Source organism: Bos indicus, chromosome 16 (assembly GCF_029378745.1).
Source record: "Bos indicus isolate NIAB-ARS_2022 breed Sahiwal x Tharparkar chromosome 16, NIAB-ARS_B.indTharparkar_mat_pri_1.0, whole genome shotgun sequence".
NCBI classification, from domain to species: domain Eukaryota; kingdom Metazoa; phylum Chordata; class Mammalia; order Artiodactyla; family Bovidae; genus Bos; species Bos indicus.
In genome coordinates, this window is record NC_091775.1 from 29,421,764 (window position 1) to 29,447,144 (window position 25,381).

At 36.6% G+C, this 25,381-nt stretch overlaps 1 protein-coding gene across 11 annotated transcripts in view; it reads right to left on the reverse strand.

Moving 5' to 3' along the window:
• Window positions 1-308: 308 nt before the first annotated feature.
• Window positions 309-25,381, reverse strand: part of ENAH (ENAH actin regulator) — a 163,593-nt gene continuing 138,520 nt past the window's right edge. For 6 of the 11 annotated variants that reach the window (XM_070768044.1, XM_070768043.1, XM_070768045.1 and 3 more), the window contains 8 exons: window positions 24,975-25,120; window positions 24,760-24,817; window positions 23,924-23,972; window positions 21,331-21,397; window positions 18,713-18,775; window positions 15,503-15,581; window positions 9,746-9,803; window positions 309-9,190 (listed from right to left, as the gene is read on the reverse strand). In XM_070768044.1, the coding sequence (XP_070624145.1) occupies window positions 9,153-9,190; window positions 9,746-9,803; window positions 15,503-15,581; window positions 18,713-18,775; window positions 21,331-21,397; window positions 23,924-23,972; window positions 24,760-24,817; window positions 24,975-25,120 (558 nt within the window). In that variant the 3' untranslated portion in view covers window positions 309-9,152. The remainder of the gene's footprint in view (window positions 9,191-9,745; window positions 9,804-15,502; window positions 15,582-18,712; window positions 18,776-21,330; window positions 21,398-23,923; window positions 23,973-24,759; window positions 24,818-24,974; window positions 25,121-25,381) is intronic. The other 5 variants (XM_070768046.1, XM_070768047.1, XM_070768053.1 and 2 more) reach the window with 1 other exon arrangement.

Sequence of the window (25,381 nt, forward strand, 5' to 3'; positions counted from 1 at the left end):
TTTACACATTCTAGACACATGTCATGCACATACAGGTTACACTTTATGGTTACATGAAATTGCATGCAATTCACACAGAGAATCATTTTGAAGGCACTAGTGTGCAGCGGGAGCTGCGGCTTTCTGGCAAGTCCTTCCTAAGTTGTCTTGCAAGTGGTCCTCCTCTTTATTTATTCGTATTTAAAACTTTGGTGCAAAACCTAGGTGCCATCTAATCCCACCAACCCTGCTCACTCTTTTGGTTTCATGTCTCACCCTCTCTTCCACTTTCCCTTCTCAAAGACAGACGCCAAGCTTGGAAGGTAATGTTTTCCTGATGACAAGATCTCCTTTTATTTGGATTTACAAATAATTGGAGTCAAGCAGCAACTGACAATCCGTTGCTTGAAAACAAAGCTGCTACCAGTTTCTTTTATTCCTGACATTCAGTGAGGCCAGTAACTCAGAAATTCCATGAGATAAGATACATGAGGTTCTGTATGACATTAATTTCTAATACCAGCTACAACATGGCCTTGAGTATGTTTAAGTCAACTTTTAAAGAGTCGTTTCAGTCCATACTGCCCTAAGAGGTTCAATCCCAGATTATAAAGCCCCAGATCCATGGGCTGCAAACACTCACATCCTTAGCAAATAAAATAGCTCTGTATACTCTTTAAGGACATAAATGTACATTTCTAGTTTTAAAATTGTGTAGCGAAGCAAGATAACATGGCAGACTAACCCATTTGGACCACAATTAATTCACCTTCAAATCCTACCAACTGGAGCTCTTCTACAAGATGCTGATGGACCAAGAACTCAAAAGGTATGAAAATGAAAACGTATTTAACATACTAAATCTTGTAATGGAAACAGTGTAGGTTGCTGTCCAACTGGAAAGGTTTCTTCCTGACTACCCCACTTCTCAAAAGATAAAAAGCACCAAAGAGACTTCCTGTCATTCACGCCTATGCTCAGTTCAACTCCCCAGAGGTCAGCAGAGAGCACAACGGAACTGATTTTTGTTCAGGTCAAGTAAAAGGTTTTGAAAACGCCTCCCATAGGTGGGGCGACGGAACTCTGTGCTGGAACTTACCTGGGTTGACCTCTGCCTGCAGTCCCACTCCACCGATGCACAGATGCAGCTAGCCCCAACTCACCCACTCTCTCTACCCCAGCTACAGAGCGGAAACTTGCAATGTTGCTATAATTACAGACTGCTTCCTCATTCAGTCTTATCAAGCAAACCAAAAAAAGATGAAAATGTGTAAATACTGTAATTGAGTTTCGAATATTTTGCATCAACTGCAGATGTCTCAAGACAGAATCTTCTTTCTAGCTCAATCACTTTTCTTAGAAACACTTCATTCTCCACCCCACCCCACCCCCAAAACGCATACATTATGTAAAAGCGTATCTTACTGGGAACAAAAGGTGAATTTCAGAACACACAGATGCCCAACAAGAATAAAAGTAAAAGAAAGTCTGTAGAACAGGACTCATCTTTTCTAATCCCAAACCTTCCCATTCATTCAACCTCTGACTTTAAGCCCACTGTCTTCTCAAGATCAAGCAGGGACTAAGAACCACCTCCACCCAAATGGCACAGGAGTCGCCTGGTTGGCCAAGGAATTGCTATCAGTCTTTTGGATTAAAAACAAGCTTCTCTACTTGTATATAATGAAAAGGGCAGAGAGGGGAGGGACCCATTCCTCCCAAGATGATAGTGACAGAAGGTAGCACACACAGCAGGTTCCGAGCAAACAAGAGCTGCTGGAGCACATTCCTCCCCTGGAAACAAAGCAGCGCTGCTTCGCACCATCACGCCATGCAGCTCTGCAGTGTTTCCTTAACAATAGCTACTAGGCCAGAAAGAGCGAAAAGGAACTTGTCACTAATGTATGTAACTGGAGCGTGGTCTCACATCTCACGTGATCCCACAGTCACTCCTGGTCTGAGGGAATGGCTGGATGTGTGTGCTTCCTGGCTGAGGCCAAGGCCAGGAGAATAAAGACACCCGTAATCCCGTCTGTGAAAGCCCACGAGTGAGCAGTGGACCCTGGAGTAGCAGCTGCTGCTACTGCTGCTGCTGCTAAGTTGCTTCAGTCATGTCGACTCTGTGCAACCCCATAGACGGCAGCCCACCAAGCTCCCCCACCCCCAGCACTAACAGCGCTACTGACCTCAAAGTGGTCATTTCATTGATTTTCCCTTATTGTTCACACCTAGGATGCATGAATTCCAGCAAATAGGATCAAAATTTTGAAACAATGAAAAGTGGATCTTAAGACCAGACAGTAAAACTCAGGCCCCTCTTGTTCTCTTAGATCAAAAAGGAAGCAAGCAAGCAAGCCAGTGGCTGTAGCACACACCGGATGATCACACGCAGAGCTGAGTGTTAGAGGCAAGCAGAGACATGGCCTCAGGGAGGACCTGGACCACCCTGCAGCCTGACAGCTGGTCAAGCCAACTGGAGCCCAGGCCGATGCCCGGTCCACTTCCCACACCAATGGAGGAGTGAGACAGCAGAGCAGGAGGAAAACACACTGTCAAGTCTAAGAAAGGGGCGCAGGAGTGGATTAAAAAAAGAATCTCTCAACAATGTTTACTTTCCGAAACAAGGCTGTTTTATGTGAGGACCAAACACTACCCTCTACAGCTAAATTTCCCCAACTGAAACCTACAAAGACAAGTTGTCTATGGTAAGGAAACCAAATTGTGAATTACCCCTTGGCTCAGGCCTGAAATTCCCATCTCCTTGGAAATGAACAGAAAATGAAGCCAGATTTTAATACTAACAGCACTCTATTTTCTGAATATCTAAACCTTCCCAATACTTGTCTCATGGGTTATGATTCTCCCTGGATATTTCAGTAACAAAGTCAGTGCCTACCACCGATGCTTCAAGGCACAGAACTCACTCAGGTCTACTGAGTTCATCACATCCAGCTCCCACTTGTCTGACCACTGGCACTGGACACAGCCTGGCGGTACCCGTGGTCACACGGGGCTTGGATGACAGTACTAAGCTGGTCCACCACTGAGAGCTAACCTCAGACTTGAGGGTATGAGGAGCATCTGCGAGAACTCTGAAACATTTTACACACCCGGTGCCACGGCAGGCAGGACAGATCAAGTTTAAACCCAAGCTTAACTTGGTTAATGACAATAAAAATTCCAAATGGGGACTTCTTACCTAAAATGAAACAAACTGAAAAATGTCTTTAAAAATGCCTTGCATTTTTAAAGAAAGGGACTCAGACTAAGGGTCCATGGATGTGACTAACAGCATGAAATATTAGTAGAAACTGTTAAGAATCACATCTTTAAAAGCCTCTGTGGCACATTTCTTTTGTATGGTTAAAAGAGCTTGCATTTTAAGTGTAAGCCAAGAATCAATCTTCTCAATTTCTACAGATTTGAAACTCTGGGACCTGATAATTAAAGACCCTTTCATGTAAACATCAATGTATATCTCCTCAATTATCAATTTTTTAAGTGCCATTTCCTGTAAAATCCAAAGGACCAACTAACTACATGCTTTTTAATATGTACTATGTCTTCTTGGAAGAACCACCATTTTAACTAAAAACCAAATATACCCATATAACATTATTCATTGCCTATTAGTGATTTCTTTATATATTTTAAAAATAATTTTATTTATTGCTAAAGAAATCATTCTTGGAGCCAAAGGGGAAAAAAGTTAAATCTAAACATGATAAACTATGAGGCTGTGATTTGTATACAGATTTTTAAGTTTATGGAATAAATGCAAACTGTCCTCTTACGAATATGTTTATCAAAATGAAAGCTGTCTTCTCTTGGAATACAGCTGAGAAAAGATGGTATCTGAGTTTTCTGCTAGATATATGCCTTAAAAAAGAGATGTAGAAGAACTCTTTTAAGACGCTGCATCTCCTCCCTCTTACTAGGAATCTGCTGACCCAATACCAGAAGCTTCCAGGGGCCCTGCTCTCTGCTCAGCATCTCTGAGGTACAGCTCACTGTGACTTTTGGGCTCCAACACTTAATTGAGGTTTCAGCTTTATTTATTCTTTATGTTACATTCATCAGCAAGTATTTGAAGCTTACTCCATGCCTTAATTGACCTGTGCGACAGACAAATCTATAATAACCGAAAGAAAAGTCCTTTTTAAATTTCTTGACCTTCACATATATTGATTTCATCAGATTTAACAGAAAACCAATAAATGTGGCAGCGATTCTTCTAACATCCTCAGTCATTGTGCCTGTCATTTAGTTACCCTCTCACAGGGACTCTTAAAAAAAAAAAAAAAAAAAGCTATTTAGAAAGACATAAATTTACATAGTTTACACATTAGGGACCTTCAGTTATATCTCCATACTGATTCAATTTGCCTCTTTTGTGAGTTCAGCATTGGTATCAACAAGAGATATTGTAGACCTCCATTTACGCTGATGCTGCATATCCCTAACCACCTTAAATTTACTGTAGTAATATTTTCTTTTCTAATCAATTTTAGACTTTTTGAACATTTGAAGGTTTCACTTTTCCAGTATTATGAACAGATATGAAAACTTCCTGAGCCTCAAAAAGGAACTAGAGACAACATAAAGGGAACAAACCTAACCCACAGCCTACCTGCATGTTTGGAATAGAGTCTGCATTCTAGGCCCTCAACAGTCCTTGGCTCATATAAATGTCCTTTCTTGAGAGGTTACCAACTTCAGCTTCTTAAGCAAATATGTTTAAGAGAAAGCTACCCTTAAGAATAAATGTTCTCCACTGTGCCTTTCTGTAGCCAAAGGTACCTGGGACAATTTTAATTGCCCAGGTTGACAAAGATTCCTTATACCTACTTCAGAAGTGTCTAAGTCTAGATATGAATTGGCTTCTTAGCAAAAAGTCAGAGGTATTAAGCATCAGTAATTTCAATATCCTCTTGGGATCCCTTTCTCATCCCATTGAGCTTTGAGGAAATGAACAGATATGAATTCATCTTTCCATAAAAAACAAAAACAGTACTACCAGGAACAAGTTTGGAGCTTTACTGTGAATGCTGGAGTAGCTGTCCTTAGGAAAGTGGATTATGTAATAGCTTCATAAAGGACTTAAGAGTTCCTACAGAGTTCCTGCACACAGTATGTTTTATGTGATGTCACTTTTATGCTTACAATCAATAGAATTTAAAGGGTAATGGTGTTGATATAAAATTATGATGACTACAAAAAGGAATCACAGAGAAGCTGCAGCATACCTCTGTAAACTGTGCTTCACAGGATAACGCTACTCTGTAGAACTTAAAGAGCAATTCTTTACAACAGCACTAGAAGTATATACAAATTTAGGAGACAAAGTTGTATCTAGGCAAATTTTAAAGGTTACCACCTGGTACGCCATTCATTTTTAAATGGGAAGGGATTCTTAAGTTTGTAGACATTTATTCTAATTTTTACACAAAGGGAAGCAAGAACCTGAGACGGGATATAGAGAAAAAAGACAGTTAATACGTGTACACCTGTAGTCTGGGTAATAACTGCAAATGTCAGTGAGTGGCAGGGACATGGAGGCCATGAGAACTGGAGAGGATGAAGGAAGGTAAAGTTATGGTCTGGTGGCAGAAAAAAGACAAAGGCTGCTGTGTTTCTAATGAAGACAGAATTTTAAAGCGAAACTCAAAATTAATACTGCGTAAGAGTCAGCTAAAACACAATGCTGTGTATATGTAGGTATCGAGAACTCAGTATTCTGTATAAACAAACACTACAGATACAGATTTCACTACATTTAAAATTCAGTACTCAATAAGGCCCTTGACTACACAATGTCCTTCATGCTGCAAACTATATTAAGAAAAATTTTAACTGCCATCAATGAACTTAATGTATCTGTGCTGTAGAACAAAATGGAGTAGACTTAAACATGTATCATTCTCTTGACTGTAAGACACCATACCAAGCTGGGCCAAGAGAAAATAAGAACAAACAGGGGACACCCAACAGTTATTTCAAGCAAAAAGCAGATACATGACCACATATTCCCTCTGTATACATTACTTAGTATTTATGACTTATGAAATCTTTAAAGAATAGTGTCGTGATATGTAAACTTTAAGTAGTGAAATCATGGATTTTAAAGAGCGTTTTTTACATTCAAAACAACTTATTTAGAACCAACAGATTATGTCAGATTATCTAAGTGTCACAAACAAGCAACATGTATATACTGCAATTTTATTTCAATCGCACAAACGAAGTTAGCGTGTAGGAAATTTAAATGGAACAGTATGGTAAAAATAGCAGAGAAACAAAAATTCTACAAAGGAAGTACACCTAGAGCATGAGGATTCAACATTCATTAGTGTTTCATCTTCAGTTCTGATTGACACTTGATGCTTGCAAATTCTGAAACAAACTTTGAGATCATGATGACTATTCTGAAGAGATTTCAGCACCAGCACTAAGGTTGTACATTCAGTTGGTTTGCAGTTGACTTGTTAGCCATTTACATAGTGTGTAGTACAGATTTGTCACAGGTCAGATCACAGTGTTAAAGGAAAGAAGTACCTTCCTGTAATTAGAAAGGATCCCCTAAACTGCACTCAGCTTAAGACATCCAATGTACAAGAGCACGAAAACCATCATAATAACGTGGCTCCAAGGAACATAGTTTTGATAAGGAAAATAACCTAAGCTTCTGTTTCCCGTTTTAATTACTGAAATCTCTAACAATGACAAAACTGTCACACAGGACAGTAAATGTGTACAGTAATTCAATCAAACTTCTTGGAAAGAACACATTTAGCAGTCTGGGATAAAGCAGAACGACAGGAAATAAAATGTGATTCAACACTGGTTCTTTTTGTCATTTTACATAGACATGTTAATATTTAGACCAAGGCACAAAACGTTTAGTGCATAAACCAGTTTCTTCTTCAAGATCTAGCATTTTTAGCGTAGTCTTTTATCTTACTTTGGACCACTTATACCCAGTACTCTATCCTACTGTTTAACTTAATCAACAAAATCAAAAATGATTTCTGACCAGATTTATGGGGGACATAAACATTTATATCTCCAAAGTGTTTGCATAACCAAAAGTACGGTAATAAAGATGGGAATGCCTCCTATTTCTTTAAGAAAGTAGTACTTTATAAGCTTGCTGCATCTTTAATGTCTTTACTGGTGGATGACAATATCTGATAGAAAAAGAACCGCATATTAGAATTATGATAGCTCATCCATCACAGATTAATCTAAAAATGAAGTTTCTACAGAAACAAGAACTGTTTTAATACGGGGGAAAAAAAATTTACTCATTCAAACCTCTTTGAAGTGGTGATGGCCGCAAACCTGCATTTAGAAAACTATGCTATCAACAAGCTCTGTCTTATGAAGGAAGATTAAGAAATCCAGAAAGCAGACAACAGTGGATTATTTCTTCAAAATTTTAGTAAAACTACAGATAATCAAAGATTTCAAAGCAAATATGGCACATAACAACTCAAGCATAAACCAAGATGGAGAGCCTGGAGAATTTTTGATTTCCTAGATTTCCAAAAAATGCTATCATTGTAACATACAGGATTGCTCCCCTATTTTAATCTCAGAAGTTTCAAAGAAAAGGGAGTGCATTGCACACACACACACACACACACACACACACGTGAGTGCCCACACAAACACGCACACGTACATGGTGGTAAGTAGGGCATCTAGTTCCTTCTTCCTACCACCTAACTCTCTATTTATTAAAAGAAAATTATGCAGGACCCCTCGTCGTTTTTCCCTTTATCTGATGATTTCTGTGACCTTAATTGCTGCCATCGTTGTTACTTTTCTAGTATTTCAACGTAAAAGTCCGAAAGCAGCTCTGAAGTCAGGAATGTGTACCTGACACCTGGATAACTACAGGGCACCTAGGTAATAACAACTGTCAGATTCAGGGACGAACGTCTGAATTCCACAGTAAGACAGATTTCACGTGAAGCTCAGAATCATGTTTCAGACCATTGAAGTTACTGAATTAAAATACAAATAGCTGAAGACATGATGTAAAAGATTAAGTACTCGGTTCTGTTAACATATTTACCAATTAAAGTCACAAAATATTCCTCATCATTATTCATGCAGATAACTGAGAAAAAAGATAGTGCAGAAATTAACTTTAAATAAAAAGTTATTCCTTCCCCGCCTCCCACTCCCTATACTCTACAAAATGTTTTCCCTGGGACTAGGCCTTGAAAAGGCCACTACATATTAGTTTAACATGCATTACTGTCTGCAATTAAAAAAGCTAATTTTTGTGGTGGTTGTAATTACGTTATAAAAATGTCCACATGCATAAATCTAAAAAAGGTTGAAAACCTACAGTAAATCTACAATATATTGTTTTACATTTGACCACTGGTTTGTGTTATGTAGGAGTCATAGATTTGGTAAAGCATTGTAACAATTTAGGAAGGCATCTAAATCTTTAAATTCTGGATGAATTTTATGTTTGAATCTACAAAATTGCATGAAGGCTAAACTCGAGAGACCTCCTATCATTCTAAAATTCCTCTCTGGACAAATCATTTTTAGGACACTTTCTTATAAATGTCACCTTTTGAAAGCACATACAATTACATTTGTTCCACATTTTATGATCTTAACCTACACAGGGCTGATCTCAATTATCCATGGAATATCAAATATGATAGGAAGACAAACCTGAGAGAAACATTTACAATACAATAGCATCACTTGCTAAATTCTTCATCAGCATTCTCTGGAAAAAAAACTTCTCAAGCCTTTCTCCTCTTTATTTTTAGCAATGGACTGTGGAAAATGTGCAATTGTCTCTTGACATGAAAATATTTTCAATGTACGGTGATCTTGCCTGACGGGTTTAGTTATTTTCTGCATAACTGATATAGGAACTCCTATACGACTCTCTTCCATCCTGTTGTAAAGGTCAGAAAAAAGCAGCAAACTGGGAGGGAAATAGCTTATCCGCCGGAGTAGTAATGTTTGAAGGCTTTCAAAGTATGTTGGTTTTCCCCTCCTTCTGACTGTGTATCTCCGTTTTCTTCTTACAGCTCACAAAATGTAAGGGTTTTGTTGTTGCTAACAGTTGTTCTTCGCAGGTTTTTATTTTCTTCTTTTTCCAGATGAAAAGTCCTGTCTCTCCTTAGTTTGTTTCTCTACGCAGTATTTGACTTGCTCAGTTCCTGCCTGATTGCTGGTAGGAAAAGGAAAAATATTAGAAGTAAATATAATGGTAAGGTAATATAAGTGGGTGATTCATTCTTAAGAAATCTTAATGACTGCATTCAAACTCACAGTAATACAAAGATAAACTGTGCATCTTTCACTGAAGAAATCTATGTTATTATTTTTACAATATTAACATCATATATATTTATATATTCTCTCCATTTTGTACACAAAATGAAAACACTGATTCTTAGGGCTCAAAACAAGAGTTCAGTGGGATGGGATGGATGAAAAGGAGTAACCTAGAGAAAGAGTGGTTTACTTAGTTTTCCATCTAAAACTACTCAATACCAGAAACTTAAGAAGAATTTTGTTTACCCTGTTTTCACAAATAATTTCCATTATATGAAGGAGAGAGACCCTCTCTTTGGCATCTGAAGCCAGGTAAAGGGCAGGATAATATGGGAAAGTAATTGTTTTATGCCCTCAAGTAATAAACTAGGTATTTTTTAATCTTCATTTTCTTTAACATGGGTATTATTAAGCATTATAAGAGTAGCAAATTTGTTTAGACACTCACCATCAATGAGCTCTTCTTTTAGCTTAGTTAATTCTTTTCTCATTTCATCTAAAATGTCCTAAAATATTAGAGAAAAACATCAGAAATACAGAAAATAAAGATTCTTGCTTATATAAAATTTTATGAATGTATAAAATGTTAGCTCTGTCTTTTGTTTCCAGATTCATAATTTATGACTTAGAAGATCAATTTTGGTAAATTGTGTTTTAATAGTCTTCCCTTCCCAATCTTTGCTTATTCTAGCTTAGCAAAATATGAAGCAGAATGTTTTCTAAACCTAAAATAATTACCCGGTCGTGCCGTGAAAGCTATGATTCAGATAATGCCTATAAAACATATAAGAGCTCTGCTTTTAATCTAATCTTTTGGGAGCTAAGAGGCAATCCATAAACAAGTTTCAAGGAAGAAGACACAAACTGGACAATCAGCTCCTGGGAAACTTGTCATCTGGTCTGAAGTATGGGGACTGCTTACGAATCACCAGAGCTGTCAAACTAAACTTCATGGAATCTAGGATTCCCCTGGAGGGCCCTCGGGGGCTGCCCTAATAGGTGGGGAAGTAGGAGGATGGGACCCTGCTGGACATACACAGTCTTAAGACAGAAGACCAGCCACACATAGCTACTGAGCACTTGAAACATGGCAAGACTGAGGTGACATGCACTGTAAACGTTAGACACCAGATTTCAAAGGTTTACTATGAAGAAAGTAAAGTAAAATAACTAATCAGTAATTTAAACATACTGATTATATACTGAAATACTACTTTGGCTACATCAGGTTAAATAAAAATATATTAAAGTGAATGTCACCTATTTCTCTATATTTAATGCACCTGCTAAAAATTTAAAGTATGTGATCCATCTTACAAAGAGTTGGTCAAAAAGTTCACTTGGAAAAACCCTAACAAACTAACCAATCTGATCATATAGACCACAGCCTTGTCTAACTCAATGAAACTATGAGCCATGCCATGTAGGGCCACCCAAGACAGACGGGTCATGGTCAAGAGTTCTGACAAAACGTGGTCCACTGGAGAAGGGTATGGCAAGCCACTTCAGTATTCTTGCCTTGAGAACCCCATGAACAGTATGAAAAGGCAAAAAGATAGGACACTGAAAGATGAACTCCCCAGGCTGGTAGGTGCCCAATATGCTACTGGAGATCAGGTGAGCAAAAACAACACCCAGTTGTGGATGTGACTGGTGATAGAAGCAAGGTCCAATGCTGTAAAGAGCAATACTGCATAGGAACCTGGAGTGTTAGGTCCACGAATCACGGCAAATTGGAAGTGGTCAAACAGGAGATGGCAAGAGTGAATATCGACATTTTAGGAATCAGCGAACTAAAATGGACTGGGACGGCTGAATTTAACTCAGATAACCATTATATCTGCTACTGTGGGCAAGAATCTCTTAGAAGAAATAGAGCAGCCATCAGTCAATAAGAAGTCCAAAATGTAGTACTTGGGTGCAGTCTCAAAGACAGAATGATCTCTGTTGGTTTCCAAGGCAAACCATTCAATACCACAGTAATCCAAGTCTATGCACCGACCAGTAATGCTGAAGAAGCTGAAGTTGAACAGTTCTATAAAGACCTACAAGACCTTCTAGAACTAACACCCAAAAGAGATGTCCCTTTCATTATAGGGGACTGAAAGTAGGAAGTCAAGAAATACCTGGAGTAACAGGCAAATTTGGCCTTGGAGTACAAAATGAAGCAGGGCAAAGGCTAACAGCATTTTGCCAAGAGAATGCACTGGTCATAGCAAACACCCTCTTCCAACAACACAAGAGAAGACTCTACACGTGGACATCACCAGATGGTCAATACTGAAATCAGACTGATTATATTCTTTGCAACCAAAGGTGGAGAAGCTCTATACAGTCAGCAAAAACAAGACCGGGAGCTGACTGTGGCTCAGATCATGAACTCATTGCCAAATTCAGACTTAAACTGAACAAAGTAGGGAAAACCACTAGACCATTCAGATATGACCTAAATCAAATCCCTTATGATTATAGAGTGGAAATGACAAATAGATTCAAGGGATTAGACCTGATAGAGTGTCTGAAGAACTATGGAAATTGTACAGGAGACAGTGATCAAGACCATCTCCAAGAAAAAGAAATGCAAAAAAGCAAAATGGCTGTCTGAGGAGTCCTTACAAATGGCTGAGAAAAGAAAGGGAAAGGAGAAAAGGAAAGATATATCCATCTGAATGCAGAGCTCCAAAGAATTACAAGGAGAGATAAGAAAGCCTTCCTCAGTGATCAATGCAAAGAAATAGAGGAAAACAACAGAATGGGAAAGACTAGAAAATCAGAGATAACGGAACATTTCATGCAAAGATGGGCTCGATAAAGGACAGAAACGGTATGGACCGAACAGAAGCAGAAGATTAAGAAGAGGTGGCAAGAATACACAGAAGAACTATACAAAAAAGATATTCATGACCCAGATAACCACAATGGTGTGATCACTCACCTAGAGCCAGATATCCTGGAATGAGAAGTCAAGTGAGCCTTAGGAAGCATCACTATGAACAAAACTAGAGGAAGTGATAAAATTCCAGTTGAGCTATTTCAAATCCAGAAGATGATGCTGTGAAAGTGCTGCATTCAACATGCCAGCAAATTTGGAAAACTCAGCAGTGGCCACAGGACTGGAAAAGGTCAGTTTGCATTCCAATCCCAAAGAGAGGCATTGCCAAAGAATGCTCACACTACCGCACAATTGCACTCATCTCAAACACTAGCAAAGTAATCCTCAAAATTCTCCAAGTCAGGCTTCAACAGTACGTGAACCGTGAACTTCCAGTAGTTCAAGCTGGATTTAGAAAAGGCAGAGGAACTAGAGATCAAATTGCTAGCATCCGTTGGATCATCAAAAAAGCAAGAGAGTTCCAGAAAAACATCTACCTCTGCTTTATTGACTATGCCAAAGCCTTTGACTTGTGGATCACCACAAACTGTGGAAAATTCTGAAAGAGATGGGAATACCAGACCACCTGACCTGCCTCTTGAGAAATCTGTATGCAGGTCAGGAAGCAACAGTTAGAACTGGACATGGAACAACAGACTGGTTCCAAATAGGAAAAGGAGTACGTCAAGGCTGTATATTGTCATCCTGCTTATTTAACTTATATGCAGAGTACATCATGAGAAATGCTAGGCTGGATGAAGCATAAGGTGGAATCAAGATTGCTGGCAGAAATATAAATAACCTCAGATATGCAGATGACACCACCCTTATGGCATAAAGCAAAGAGGAACTAAATTAGAGCCTCTAGATGAAGGTGAAAGAGGAGAGTGAAAAAGCTGGCTTAAAACTCAGCATTCAGAAAACTAATAAGATCATGGCATCCAGTCCCATCATTTCATGGCAAATAGATGGGGAAACAGTGGAAACAGTGTCAGACTTTATTTCTTTGAGCTCCAAAATCACTGCAGATGGTGACTGCAGCCATGAAATTAAAAGACGCTTGCTCCTTGGAAAAAAAGTTATGACCAACATAGACAGCATATTAAAAAGCAGAGACATTACTTTGCCAACAAAGGTCCATCTAGTCAAGGCTATGGTTTTTCCAGTGGTCATGTGTGGATGTGAGAGTTGGACTATAAAGAAAGCTAAGCACTGAAGAATTGATGCTTTTGAACTGTGGTGTTGGAGAAGACTCTGGAGAGTCCCTTGGGCTGCAAGGAGATCCAACCAGTCCATCCTAAAGGAAATCAGTCCTGAATATTCATTGGAAGGACTGATGGTGAAGCTGATATTCCAATACTTCGGCCACCTGATGTGAAGAACTGACTCACTGGAAAAGACTGATGCTGGGAAAGACTGAAGGCAGGAGAAGGGGATGACAGAGGATGAGATGGTTGGATGCCATCACCAACTCGATGGACATGAGTCTGAGAAAGCTCCGGGAGTTGGTGATGGACAGGGAAGCCTGGCGTTCTGCAGTCCATAGGGTCGTAAAGAGCTGGACATGACCGAGTGACTGAACTGAACAAACTTTTTGGCCAGCCCAATATTTCTATTTAATAGTGATGCTCTAGACCCTCTTTCCTCTATGATAACCACTCTGTCTTTACTTATTTTGCAAAATTTCTATTTATAAAGTTCAACTTGAAATAATGGATACATCCTCTAGTTAAAAAATAAAGATTGTATAACATGAACGCTAAAAGGGCTAATAAGGTGATAATTTTAATGGGTGAAAAACAACTATCCTTTGGAAGGATTATCAAATTCTATGACGTTCTTTAGCACTGTGCACACCTTAGGTAAAATTAAATAGCTCTATGTTTAAGGCTCATCTTTAAAAAAAAAACCTTTTCACGTTTAAATTAGGTTGAAAATTATCAATTAGTTTATTTCCTCCATTTTCCAGTGAGGAAACTGAGGCACAGAACTAATAGATATTCTTTTTCAAATTAACTTAAATCAGTCTTAAAATCAAATCTATTCCTCTCATCAAGTCCCCTACTTCAGACAGTCAAGAACTGACCATATTTTAATTGCGTGCAAGCGCTCCACTTCAAGATATTTTTCCAGAAAAGAAAGCCATGTTTAACACACAGGAAACAAGCACTTGATTATCAATGACCACATGGTTTTCAAATTACATAACTCAACTGAACTGTTCAAACAGTTTTGTAGTATAAAAGTCAGGCTGATCTGAAACTGTTACTATTTGTTGCTTTAATTCCTATTTAACTTTTACTTTGAACTCATTATACTGCAACATTATTGGTACTCTTTTAAGCCCCAAACTGCTGATATTTTAAAAAATGAGTGACGGAATGGGGAAAGCGGGCTCTGAAGATAAAGACAGGATTCTGATCCTGATTATGGGACTGAGTAAATTCAAATTCTCTGAACCTCTGATGTGCACAATTTGAGTACAGACACTATGTTATCTGACTACTACCAGGATTAGGAGACAATGTCACGCTAATAACCTAGCAAATGCATAACACTGAGGTCTGCCAGATAGTCGGTAAATGCCTATTATAGTGATCACTACCACTGTTATCTTTACAGGCTATTCTGAAGTGCAGGATAAGAAGACAAAGATTAAATTGTTCATTACAGGCATAACTATCAGGTCTACAAAACTGATAGCTGTTTCACTAAGACGTCTTTAGCCTTCGTTTTCCAATCTTTTATTTTTTATTTTTTTTTCCAATCTTTTAAAACACTATCATTTTAAATTATTTTACCTCTTTTAGAACTAAAACAGTTCTAGGTTCCAACTATTACTCCTTCCATTTTTTTCTGTGTATATAGGTATTAAACACAATGCATACTGTGTCTAAAATACAAACAATGTCTTTTTCTTATTGACTTTTTTTCCCCAAACCGCTTCCTTTCACAGAAATATGTGCAAGTACTCATCTTCCTTACATTCTTGCTAAAACCAGACCTGGTGGGTCTGCTTTGGCCAATGCTGAGTGCGAGCCCATTTTTTCTCTTGAACAACTGTACACCATTTACTTACATTCAACGTTTATCCTATTACATTAAACCACTGTCGCTACCCTCCACCACTGCTGGCACTTTATGCAAACTGATGAACCAAAAACTGAGGCTCTGAAAGAAGTAATACAGCATGAATGCTACTGTTTAATTTCTATAAAAATATCAAGTCTATATTCTTTTCAAATACATTCACAACCTGTCAAATATACATACATGGGGTTATTTTTAAAAAGAACAGGTACAAATAAAGGGAAGCTGCTGCTGGGCACCCACCTGCTTCAGCCTGTCATAGTCCAGTCCCTCCGTCTGGACTCCGTTGGCACTGGGCTGTGACGAAGGCGCAGATTTTGGTCTGGACAAATGAAATTTTCAGGACAGGTAAGTAACACTTAGCATATTTAATGAGTTCATTAGTAATTACAAACTTACCAACCCAACACCAGATTACAGTACAATTCTTAAAACGTGTTAAAAAGTTAATTATCTTAATAGTTGCAGAATTAGGATGTACAAAAATATTTTTCACTTTTACAGCATTATCAAGTATAAAAAAATTAGAAAAGGTTGATAACATGACAAAACTCTTCCAATAAAGAGTAGAAGACAATGCTCTTTGGGCACGAGGAGGGTGGCAGGGTACCAGGTGGCATCATGACCAGGACAGACGGGAGGCCAGCTGCAGCGACCCAGCCCAAGTAACACCATCTTGTTCTTTCCTTTTGAAACTGTATGCTATCTACTAAATATGTGGCAAACCAACGAGAGTGAAATGATAAAGACCAAACTGTTTCATTCTGTATAAATCAATTTTCAAATTCTATGCCTTGGTTTCCAGTGGCAGGGGAAGGAATTGCTTAATGAGTATGATTTCTTTGTATGTGTTCCATTCCATATCAAGCATCAAAATAAATAAGCATCTTGGAAATATGATTATTAAGTTAAAAATAAGTTATTAAGTTTTAAAAAGTATGTTCATATCCAATTGGCTTTATGGCTATTTCCCAATGAAGTTTTTATAAAGATGGTATCTGAATGGTCATCTAACTACTTCCACAAACTTACTTTGTTTAAAAAACAGGGGGAGGGTAAGGAGACAGAAGCAGACTGTCAGTTACTATTACATTTTCAAAAGTTGAGCTTCTGTTAAAAAATTTTACATGAAGAAATAAGTCTTAAGAATTAGCCATATTTTAAGCAAAAAGTTTCAAAATCAAATCAGTCAGTCATGACTCCCTCTCCAATTCTGGCAATAAGAGAAAACACTAAGTGGAAAAACTTAGAATTTTAACTGAATGATACTTCATTTTCAGCTTTTAGTACATATTAAGTGGTTACTTTTTAAGGGTCACAAATCAACGCAAATGAAAACTATTAGGCCATATATTTCCAACTTTGCAGAATACCAATGTGAGAAATCTGAACCAAGACTTAACAGGCATAACTTTTTCAAACTTACAATTCTTATAAGGCATATTATACTCCAAACCCATAGGCACTGTGTGTGAAGATGAAATCTTGAGTCATTGAGGTTTATATCAAACATACGACAGCTTAAAAGATTGATGTGAAGCAACTCAACCAATTTTACTACATATCTGCTGCTATGTTTATATGAAGAAGAAAAATAATAACTCATAAAATTTCATTCAAGAGGCACTGAATGAATAAGGCCCTGTGCTAGATAAGATTTATATGACATACTTCCTCTTGAGACAATATGCCTTTTCACCTTGTTGAGGAGGTGACTTAATTCCACAGTCATTTAAGATGCACTGAGATCCACAGTATGCAAATCACACTGCACTGCAGAATCCAATCTATACAGTAGGTATCATAAACGTCGACTTTTATGCATTTCCTTTACCCATACTGCCTGTTCCTGCTCTCCGAAGTAAATTATTATTTATTCTGCTTTTCTTTTACATTTCACATTTAATTGGTACAAACACTGTTTTGGTTTCTTTTACTAAACTTACATAATGAATATCCTTGAAAATCATGTGAATAACAATAGTCTGTTACTTAACTGGGGAGTATGTTATAAATATATCCATATTTACTAAACAATCCAGAAAATTATTGTTATATAATTTTAAGAAATCGTGGAAACATGCAATTTGTAAAAAATTTAATTCATGCTAACATGCAATCCACCACCGCCGCCGCCACCACCACCACCATCACCATGATAATTAACTAAAGGGGGGAACTTTTCATACTTAAGGAAAGATGTAATCACCACTTTTTAAAAAAGGTTTATCAACAACATTATCTCAGGGGGATACGATGTATGAAAGCGGCAAACTGGAAAGATTTACAACAGAAAATCTCATTGTTAAACGCTATTTTTCTATGTGTTAGCAAATTTTCTAAATAAGTCTTTGGTCAAAACAATTAAACCACCTCAAAAAAAACAGGAAAAACTATTTCACTACTGTATTATAAATACTTTATGCAAATTTAACTGGCTAACAAAAACGAACTTGCCAAATATTTTAATCATCAATGGCATGAAAATAACTGTAGCTAATAACAATGTGGTCGAATAGAGTCTGATTACAGAACTCCTTACTCACTACCAAAGACAATCTCCCGTATACTATTTATGCTCCCAGTAGACTTGATGTGTACTTTAAAAAACAGATGCATACAGTGACATGAGTATAATATCTCAGTTATTTCTATCATTAAGGTTTTCGCCATAATTGGTAACAAAAAAGGGGGATTTTTATTACTTTGTAACGAGAGTGCTGCCTCTAGATACTGCCTATAAAATAACTATACTGCAACTATTTAAGTCCCTGTTTTGCAAAATTAATTCTAAATATAGCTTAAGCACTTGAGGATCTTAAGAAATTGTCAATTTTTTTTAATTAAGAAAGAAATACATGGTTCATATCCTAAGTTTTCTTAATTAAAAAATGGTATAACAGGACTCATCCTAGAAAACAAATAATCTGCTCAAGGATATTAGATGTTAGGTTGTTAAAAGATACTCAATTTACTGCAAAGTACGTAGGAAACAAGAGATTTTCCTCAAATAATAAATTATTCACAATGGCTATTCACTGTGGCTGTAATACTGTCCTGTCTTCCAGTGACAGAGGACAGGATTTTCTGTTCAACTTTTTAAAGCCTTGTCTTCTAAAAGGAATGGCTTTTAAAATAAAATGCAAAAGCTAGACACTCTCGATACATGTGGACTTCGATTCTCATTCTCGTATTTCAGGTATGTTGACCATTAATGTTTATCATGATCCAAATATAAACTGATGGCAGGGAAATGAATACTATTAATTTTTCTCACTAAAATCACTCCGAATTTTTTCTAAAAGGGTGTTTTAGATACAGCTAAATATGAAAGATTTACGTTATCGCCATTTCGCCTTTGTGGTGATTACCAATCCATGTAGAAAAAGCTCAGCCCTATCCTGAAAATGTTATTTAAAAGTCTCAAATCACAAAGTCACATCAGGATGATACCTGTGTAATGAATCATAGGACCTGTTGTCAAAAACAATCTGATTTTTCCTTGGAGAATCCCGTCTATGAAGGGGAAAAACCATTTAAAGGGATACACAATAGAACTCTTAAAAATAATTCTCATTTTGTTACTGTTTTACAGGTTTTTAGTTATAGCAAACAGAAGAACTAAAGGAGTCCATTAACTTTAAAATAATTATATAAAAAAAAAGATTATTTGGAGACTAAGTCTAGTTATGTGAGGACACTATTTACTTGATAATTACAGAGAATTCTTTTAAAAAATCATTACGTATGCTTTTACATACTGTAAAACTTACATAAAAATTCAACAAGTATCAAAACACAGGACATTTCTATTAGAGTGAATATAAATAAAACTACAGACTCAAATAAAAAGCACAGTAAGAATCACTGTAGCTTGAAGTATACAAAATTAGCTCTTCTAAGGAGGCATGTAAAGAACTTTTTTCCATCTTGAATACAAGATCTGTAAGCTCCCAATAAATGCCATGGGAAGGATTCATAAATTTTCCAACGTTACATTCCAGTCATGATTTAGAGCTTTTTTTTCTAATTTATTTTTTATATTGAAGGATAATTGTTTTATAGAATTTTGTTGTTTTCTGTCAAACCTCACATTAATCAGCCATAGGTCAACATTCTTGCTTTTATTCCACTGTCTGACATCTTCACTTAATACAGAATATATATTACAGGATATTAATCCATCTTATCACTAACATAATTTTGACACTGCATATTTATACTTTCAGTACTGTGCAAGGATAAAGTGTTATCCTTGCACAGTAAAGGATAAAGTGTTTTTTTGCTTAAAGAAAAGCAAAAAAAAAAAGGCTAATATACTTGTTTTCAGAAGGAATGAGGGGAGTAATTTAGGAAGAAAAGCAATACAGTTCTTTAATTGGGCATTTTAGAATGTTCACTCTAGGAAAAGAGAGGAAAATCATCTACCAGAGTTAGAACATGATTACAATACACTACTGGATAATAAGAACCCATATTTGATTAATCTATACAAAATATTTTTAAAATAGTAATGCTTAAAACATTTATCAAACTTTCTTTAGAAGTCTGAAAACTCTCTGAAAGAATATTCTGTCCTTTATTAAATGAACCCAACCAGAACAAGGAACACATACATTCCACCTGGAGAAGTTTTTCCATGTCCCGTCTATGATAGAACTTTTGCCATGAACTTAAGTTTAGCTTTAGGCAAGCTCACTATGGAATCCCTATCAATGAGGCAGGGATGAAAGCAGTGACAAAGAGAAGGCATTCCTCCCCGTTACAATTTGCAACTTCAGAGGACACGGCACATCACAGGTCTGTTCTGAAAGGCACAGTGCTTGATAAACTGGGTGTTGAACAGTGCTCCTGAAGAAAATCTGTAACTACTACTAGAGATACATCAGAAGGCCACATCAATTAGGTATTTGGGAACACAAATGCAGTTTTTCCACTGTTGAAGAAACATGTTCACCAAAAGCAATTCCAGTCAAATATATTCATCTTTCAGTGACAGAGAAACTGAAAGCTTTTATATATTCAAAAAGGCCAAGTTTCTTTGTGAAATTTAATTAACTATGTCATCACCCCAAATTTTTCTCACCAACAGAAAGAACCACACAAAAAACCAACCCAAATTTAGACTGAAGCTCATGTACAACAGACCTGTGACAATATAAGGTCTATTCTTGTATTTTTTTAAATTAGGCTTCTATAATTAGATGTTAAGTCTGCTTTTTTATGAGGCAAAAATAAGGCAAATAGCTCAGAAACAAAAGGTAAAAAAAAAATTTTCAGTCTCAAGACACATACTTTTTTCTAGGAAAATTATGAGTCCTTTAAACTGTCTCATAAACCAAGAAAATGTTTCATCTATGTTTAAGACCTACAATATAAAGTTAGTTATGACAGTAAAGTATACCTGACTAAGGCATACTGAATTTGCTTGACTATGCAACACATAGCCACTTGTAGAAACATGAATTAACTAGTGTTGTTCCTGGGCATTATCTGTCTTAACTCGACTATAATTAGAAGTTTCAACTGAAAAATAAATCTTTCTACTTTATAAATTCAAAATTTTAGGTTTTATTCTGTTCTCTCTTAAACACTATAGCCTTTTCTCTCCAGCTGCTTTTCAGTTTAAAGCATTATGTTTCTTTCAAAAGTTCAATGTTATTTATTGACAGTAATAATGATATTGAGGTTATACAAGAGAATATCCTGTTTCTTAAGACAAATGCTCAAGTATTAGGGCTGAAGCAGCATATATTTGCAAACTGCCTTCCAAGTATTCAGAGAGAAAAAAGTGTGCATGTGTAGACAAGAGTTCAAGCCAATGTTGGCAAAATGTTAATAACTGGTGAATCTAGGTGATGGATACATGGATGTTTGCTATATTCAATTTTTCCGTAGTTGTTTTGAATTTTTTCAAAATGTAAGTACTGGGAGGAATAAAAGCTATCTAGAAATTTTAGACAACCTGGGTGATAATAATAAGCATATGGTAGAATTCAGATCGATAAAAATGCAGATGTTAATTTCTTAGATACAACTGTAATATAAAACTTAGAAAAAAAATTGATTACCTGGAAATAACAGGTGACTTGCTGCCATTCATTGTATTTGTTCTTTCCCAAGGTTTTCTTATCGGTTCTTTAAAAATTAAAGAACTTAAGTTAGATATCCTATATGCTCCCAGAGTTAAGATTCTAATTTGTATAATTGCAGATCCCAAAATGAAAAGAAATTACTAAGCAACTAAGTTTGACAACTTTCTCTACGAAGAACTTAGATTGTTAAATTTACAATACTGTAATTCTATACACCAGATGGTAAAAAGTTTCTCTAATAAAGATAGGATAATAAGAATAAGGGTAGGATAATTTTGATTAATTACAATGAAATCGTAGGGATTATTTTAAATTAATAAGGATAGCTTAAATTAGAATGGGAGAGTACGGACTATACACTCTTTTAAACTATTTTTGGTGCCAATGGTAAAACAAATAAAAAGAATCTTTAATGTGTTCATGTACTTCAACATTTAATCTAAATTCAAACAGCCCTCTTGGCAAAAAATTCAAGCAACTCAAAATGTATTTCAGAATTATCTCATTCTACTGTACTTCCTTGATTTTCAAACAACCAATTGTTAGGACTTAGCAGACAATTCCAGTTAAATAAAATTAGATTTCTCTGAACTTTCAGTTGATTGTGTTTTGAAAAACGAAGTTCTAAACTGTTTTTGCTAACCGGGGCTGCCTCACTGATGCTGTCACTGGCCTCACGAGATGACTAGGTGAAATCCGGAGTGGAAGCCTCTCATGGAAGAACAAATTTGGGCCATGGGAGAATCAAGTCTAAGTTGTGCAGAATTTTAGCTTGAAAAACTGCTGAGTTCTGCTGTGGCCCCTCCACTGGCCTATGGGCATGCACGTATGCAAAACTCCACTCTCAACTCAAGCCTGAAGCACTGCTTATTTTCCAGATTTCTGCTGTCTTCAGTCATCTAGTGAAACAAAGTCATCATTCATCTTGCTTTACTCCTTGTCCATCAACCAGTCAATCATTGCTCCTTCTGTATTCTCACAGCTAACACACTCTCACTGACCACCACAGACTGAGCCAGTGGACGTCAGATAATCAGATGAGGATGTCCATGACAGAGAGAATCAGAAACACATCCAAGAGATACCTCCAGAGTAGGGGAAAAGAGGGGAATCCTGAAGGACAACTGGACAGGCAGTGGATGGTCATAAGAACACTGGCACTAAAGAAGAGACAGGCCAAGTAATGTCTCCTAGTCTCTTCCAGCTCCAACTCCCCATCTCTGCCCATGCCATACCCACTTCCTCTACTTCCAGCTAAGTGAAATACTCTTCAAGGCAAGGCAAAATGTCATTTTCTCCTACAAAGATGATCAGGTGACTCCAAACTATACAATCTCCTTCTCCGTGATACATTTTTTAATATTCAACATGTGGTTATGAAACATTAACTTTTCACTTGTGTGTGTGTCTCAGCATCCAAGCTGAATCATGAATTTCTTGTGCTTAGGCTGACTTCATCTTTTGCTTCTTTTTGGCCTGGCAGGTGTCTGACATGTGGCAATTAGAGGAAAAAAACTGACTGCAACAAGCGAAGTAAAAAAGCCTCTAGACCTTTTGAATGAATCCTTAATTTTATAAAAATGGTACACATGTGCAAAGACACACAAAAAAACACATGCAAAATCCATGCTTCAGTTTTCCATGTTTTAAATAAGGGGATATACATTAGATAAGGAGTCTGTACATAACCTTCAGGGAATTAGTGAATATTTCAAAATGATGATCAGTTTTGTATAAAAATATGATTTTTTCTTCCCTGGGAGAGGGCTCATAGCTCTTTTCAAATTCCAAAAAGTTCTCTGACTCTAAATTATAGCTGAGTCCTAAAATATCATTGGTTTAGTAATAGCATGTATACTGATTTTGGGAAGACAAAGGTAAAAATAAGTAAATCACAAACAAGAGAATTTTTAATGAAGGTAACATAAACTGATTTGAGTCCTATTCAGAGGAAAAATTATTCACATTTACAATATTAATTATAATACAGCAATCAGGCCACTGCAGATCACTATTCAGTGAGAATGAGTGGTTGTTATAGATATTTCTCTATAGTCAATTCCTATAGCTAACTCTAAATATTAATTCATCAAAATTATCAAACTTCATTCCAAATTAGGTAGGGAGAGAAACAGGCAGTTCAGTGTTTAGTCATTTAGTCAAATATGAAGAAATGACATGCAAAATCCTCGCCTTTAAGAATCAATTATTAAAAGTATTTCTTTCATCTAGATAACATATTTTTCCTTGTTTAAATGAGTAACTTCAAGTGATTAACAATAATATACATAGAATGTGTAAAAATTATGATTTTCAGAGAAAGTCACAGAAAAAACACTTTGGATTTTAATATTATCTCCCAAGGTCATCAAGAAATGAACAGCTGCTTCAGGGTCACAAAAGGTAAAGGAGAAAGTCAGTGCTTTCAAGTGTGAACCAAGAATTTTAACGTTTTAGTAGCTAAGCAGTCACTTGATCTAAACATGGGGAAAGGGAGAGTTTTTTTAATTGAGAAGTACTAATATTTAGATAAAGTTCATAAAGATGAAAATGTATCCCCTGAACTTACCAGGTGTAGTTGTTGAAGAGGCCTTAGAAGTTACAGGCTCTGAGTCTTCCTAAACATACAGAAATATATATTAATAACATCATTATCTTCTAGAAATCTGCTGCATATATTTGGTGCTTTGTACCTTCGGCCATTTCCCACTTTTGCCTTCATTAGTCTCTTCTCTCTTCTACACTAAGTTTAGGCTTTTTTTCCTTTCCTACCAGCCCCACCTCCAAACTCCTCCCTCCCCCACTGCAGTTCCTCGGGGCTCCCTTCCTCGTGTGTTCTCACTGAGAACTGCACACTCAATGAGAACCACACCTGCCAATGTGCTGCTGAATGGAAGAGAGGGCACAGCTAATAACCACCAGTATCTGGTCAAATTCCTTCATTTTTAAATGCAAGGAAACTGAAACTCTCAGATATTTTAAAAACCTAGGAAAAAGTCCTTCACTCCTTTAATGGCAGGCTTAGGTACACAATTAAATATAAGTAAGAATTCCAGTACTTTTCCCCTAATTACACACATTCAACCCATTTTACTAAGAATGTCATTTAAAATATATAAAAAGTGATGCCATTTTTAATATCTGAAGAGTTAAAAATAAATATTGTTAGTTGAAATTAATTAAATTCAAACTAATCTTTGACATGAGCTATACTTGAATCTCACATTTTCAGGTGCAGCAGACTATTTTGATTTTTATTTATTTTTTGCTCACACCACTCAGCATGTGGGATCTTTGTTCTCAGACCAGGGATCAACTTGTATCCCCTGCAGTGGAAGCATGGCGTCTTAGCCACTGGACTGCCAGGGAAGTCCTCGTGAACTAGACTCTTTTTTATTAACTTACATTTTTGTCCTCTTTTTGTTCTGTTTCTATCGTTGATCCCTTTTCAGCAATTCTTCTCCTAGGAAAAAGGTACGTCAGGTAAAAAATTAAAACAAATCATGTAACAGTTAAAAACTATACCAAAAAGGAAGGCCTGCATCTAGTTAAATTATACTTAGAATAAAAATAACACAATTCTTTCAATCCTGGACACACCCACGTAATTTCTCACTCACCTCCTGGCCAGCAGGGCACTCATTTCTTCCATTAAACCACTACCCCCTAAAGGAAGGGGTCCATTTCCACGACCTGTATCTGTTTTAGATGAGGCCGAATTCACACCAGTGGTGTTCCCTCCGCTTGGGAAAGAGGCATCTTCCATCTTAATGAAAATATAAACACATAATGAGAATATAAACACATATGTGGGGCAATCCTAATATATCAATCTTTTATTAATATATTACATTCAAAACAGAAGGATATATCCTTTTTTTATCGACATTAATAAAAACATCTAGGTATTATTTTTAAAACAATAAAAATATTGTCAATAAAAACATCTAGGTATTATTTTTAAACCTTAAGAACCAATGGAGTAATTTTATGTATCAGGGAAGTTTTATCAAAGCTAACATCACCA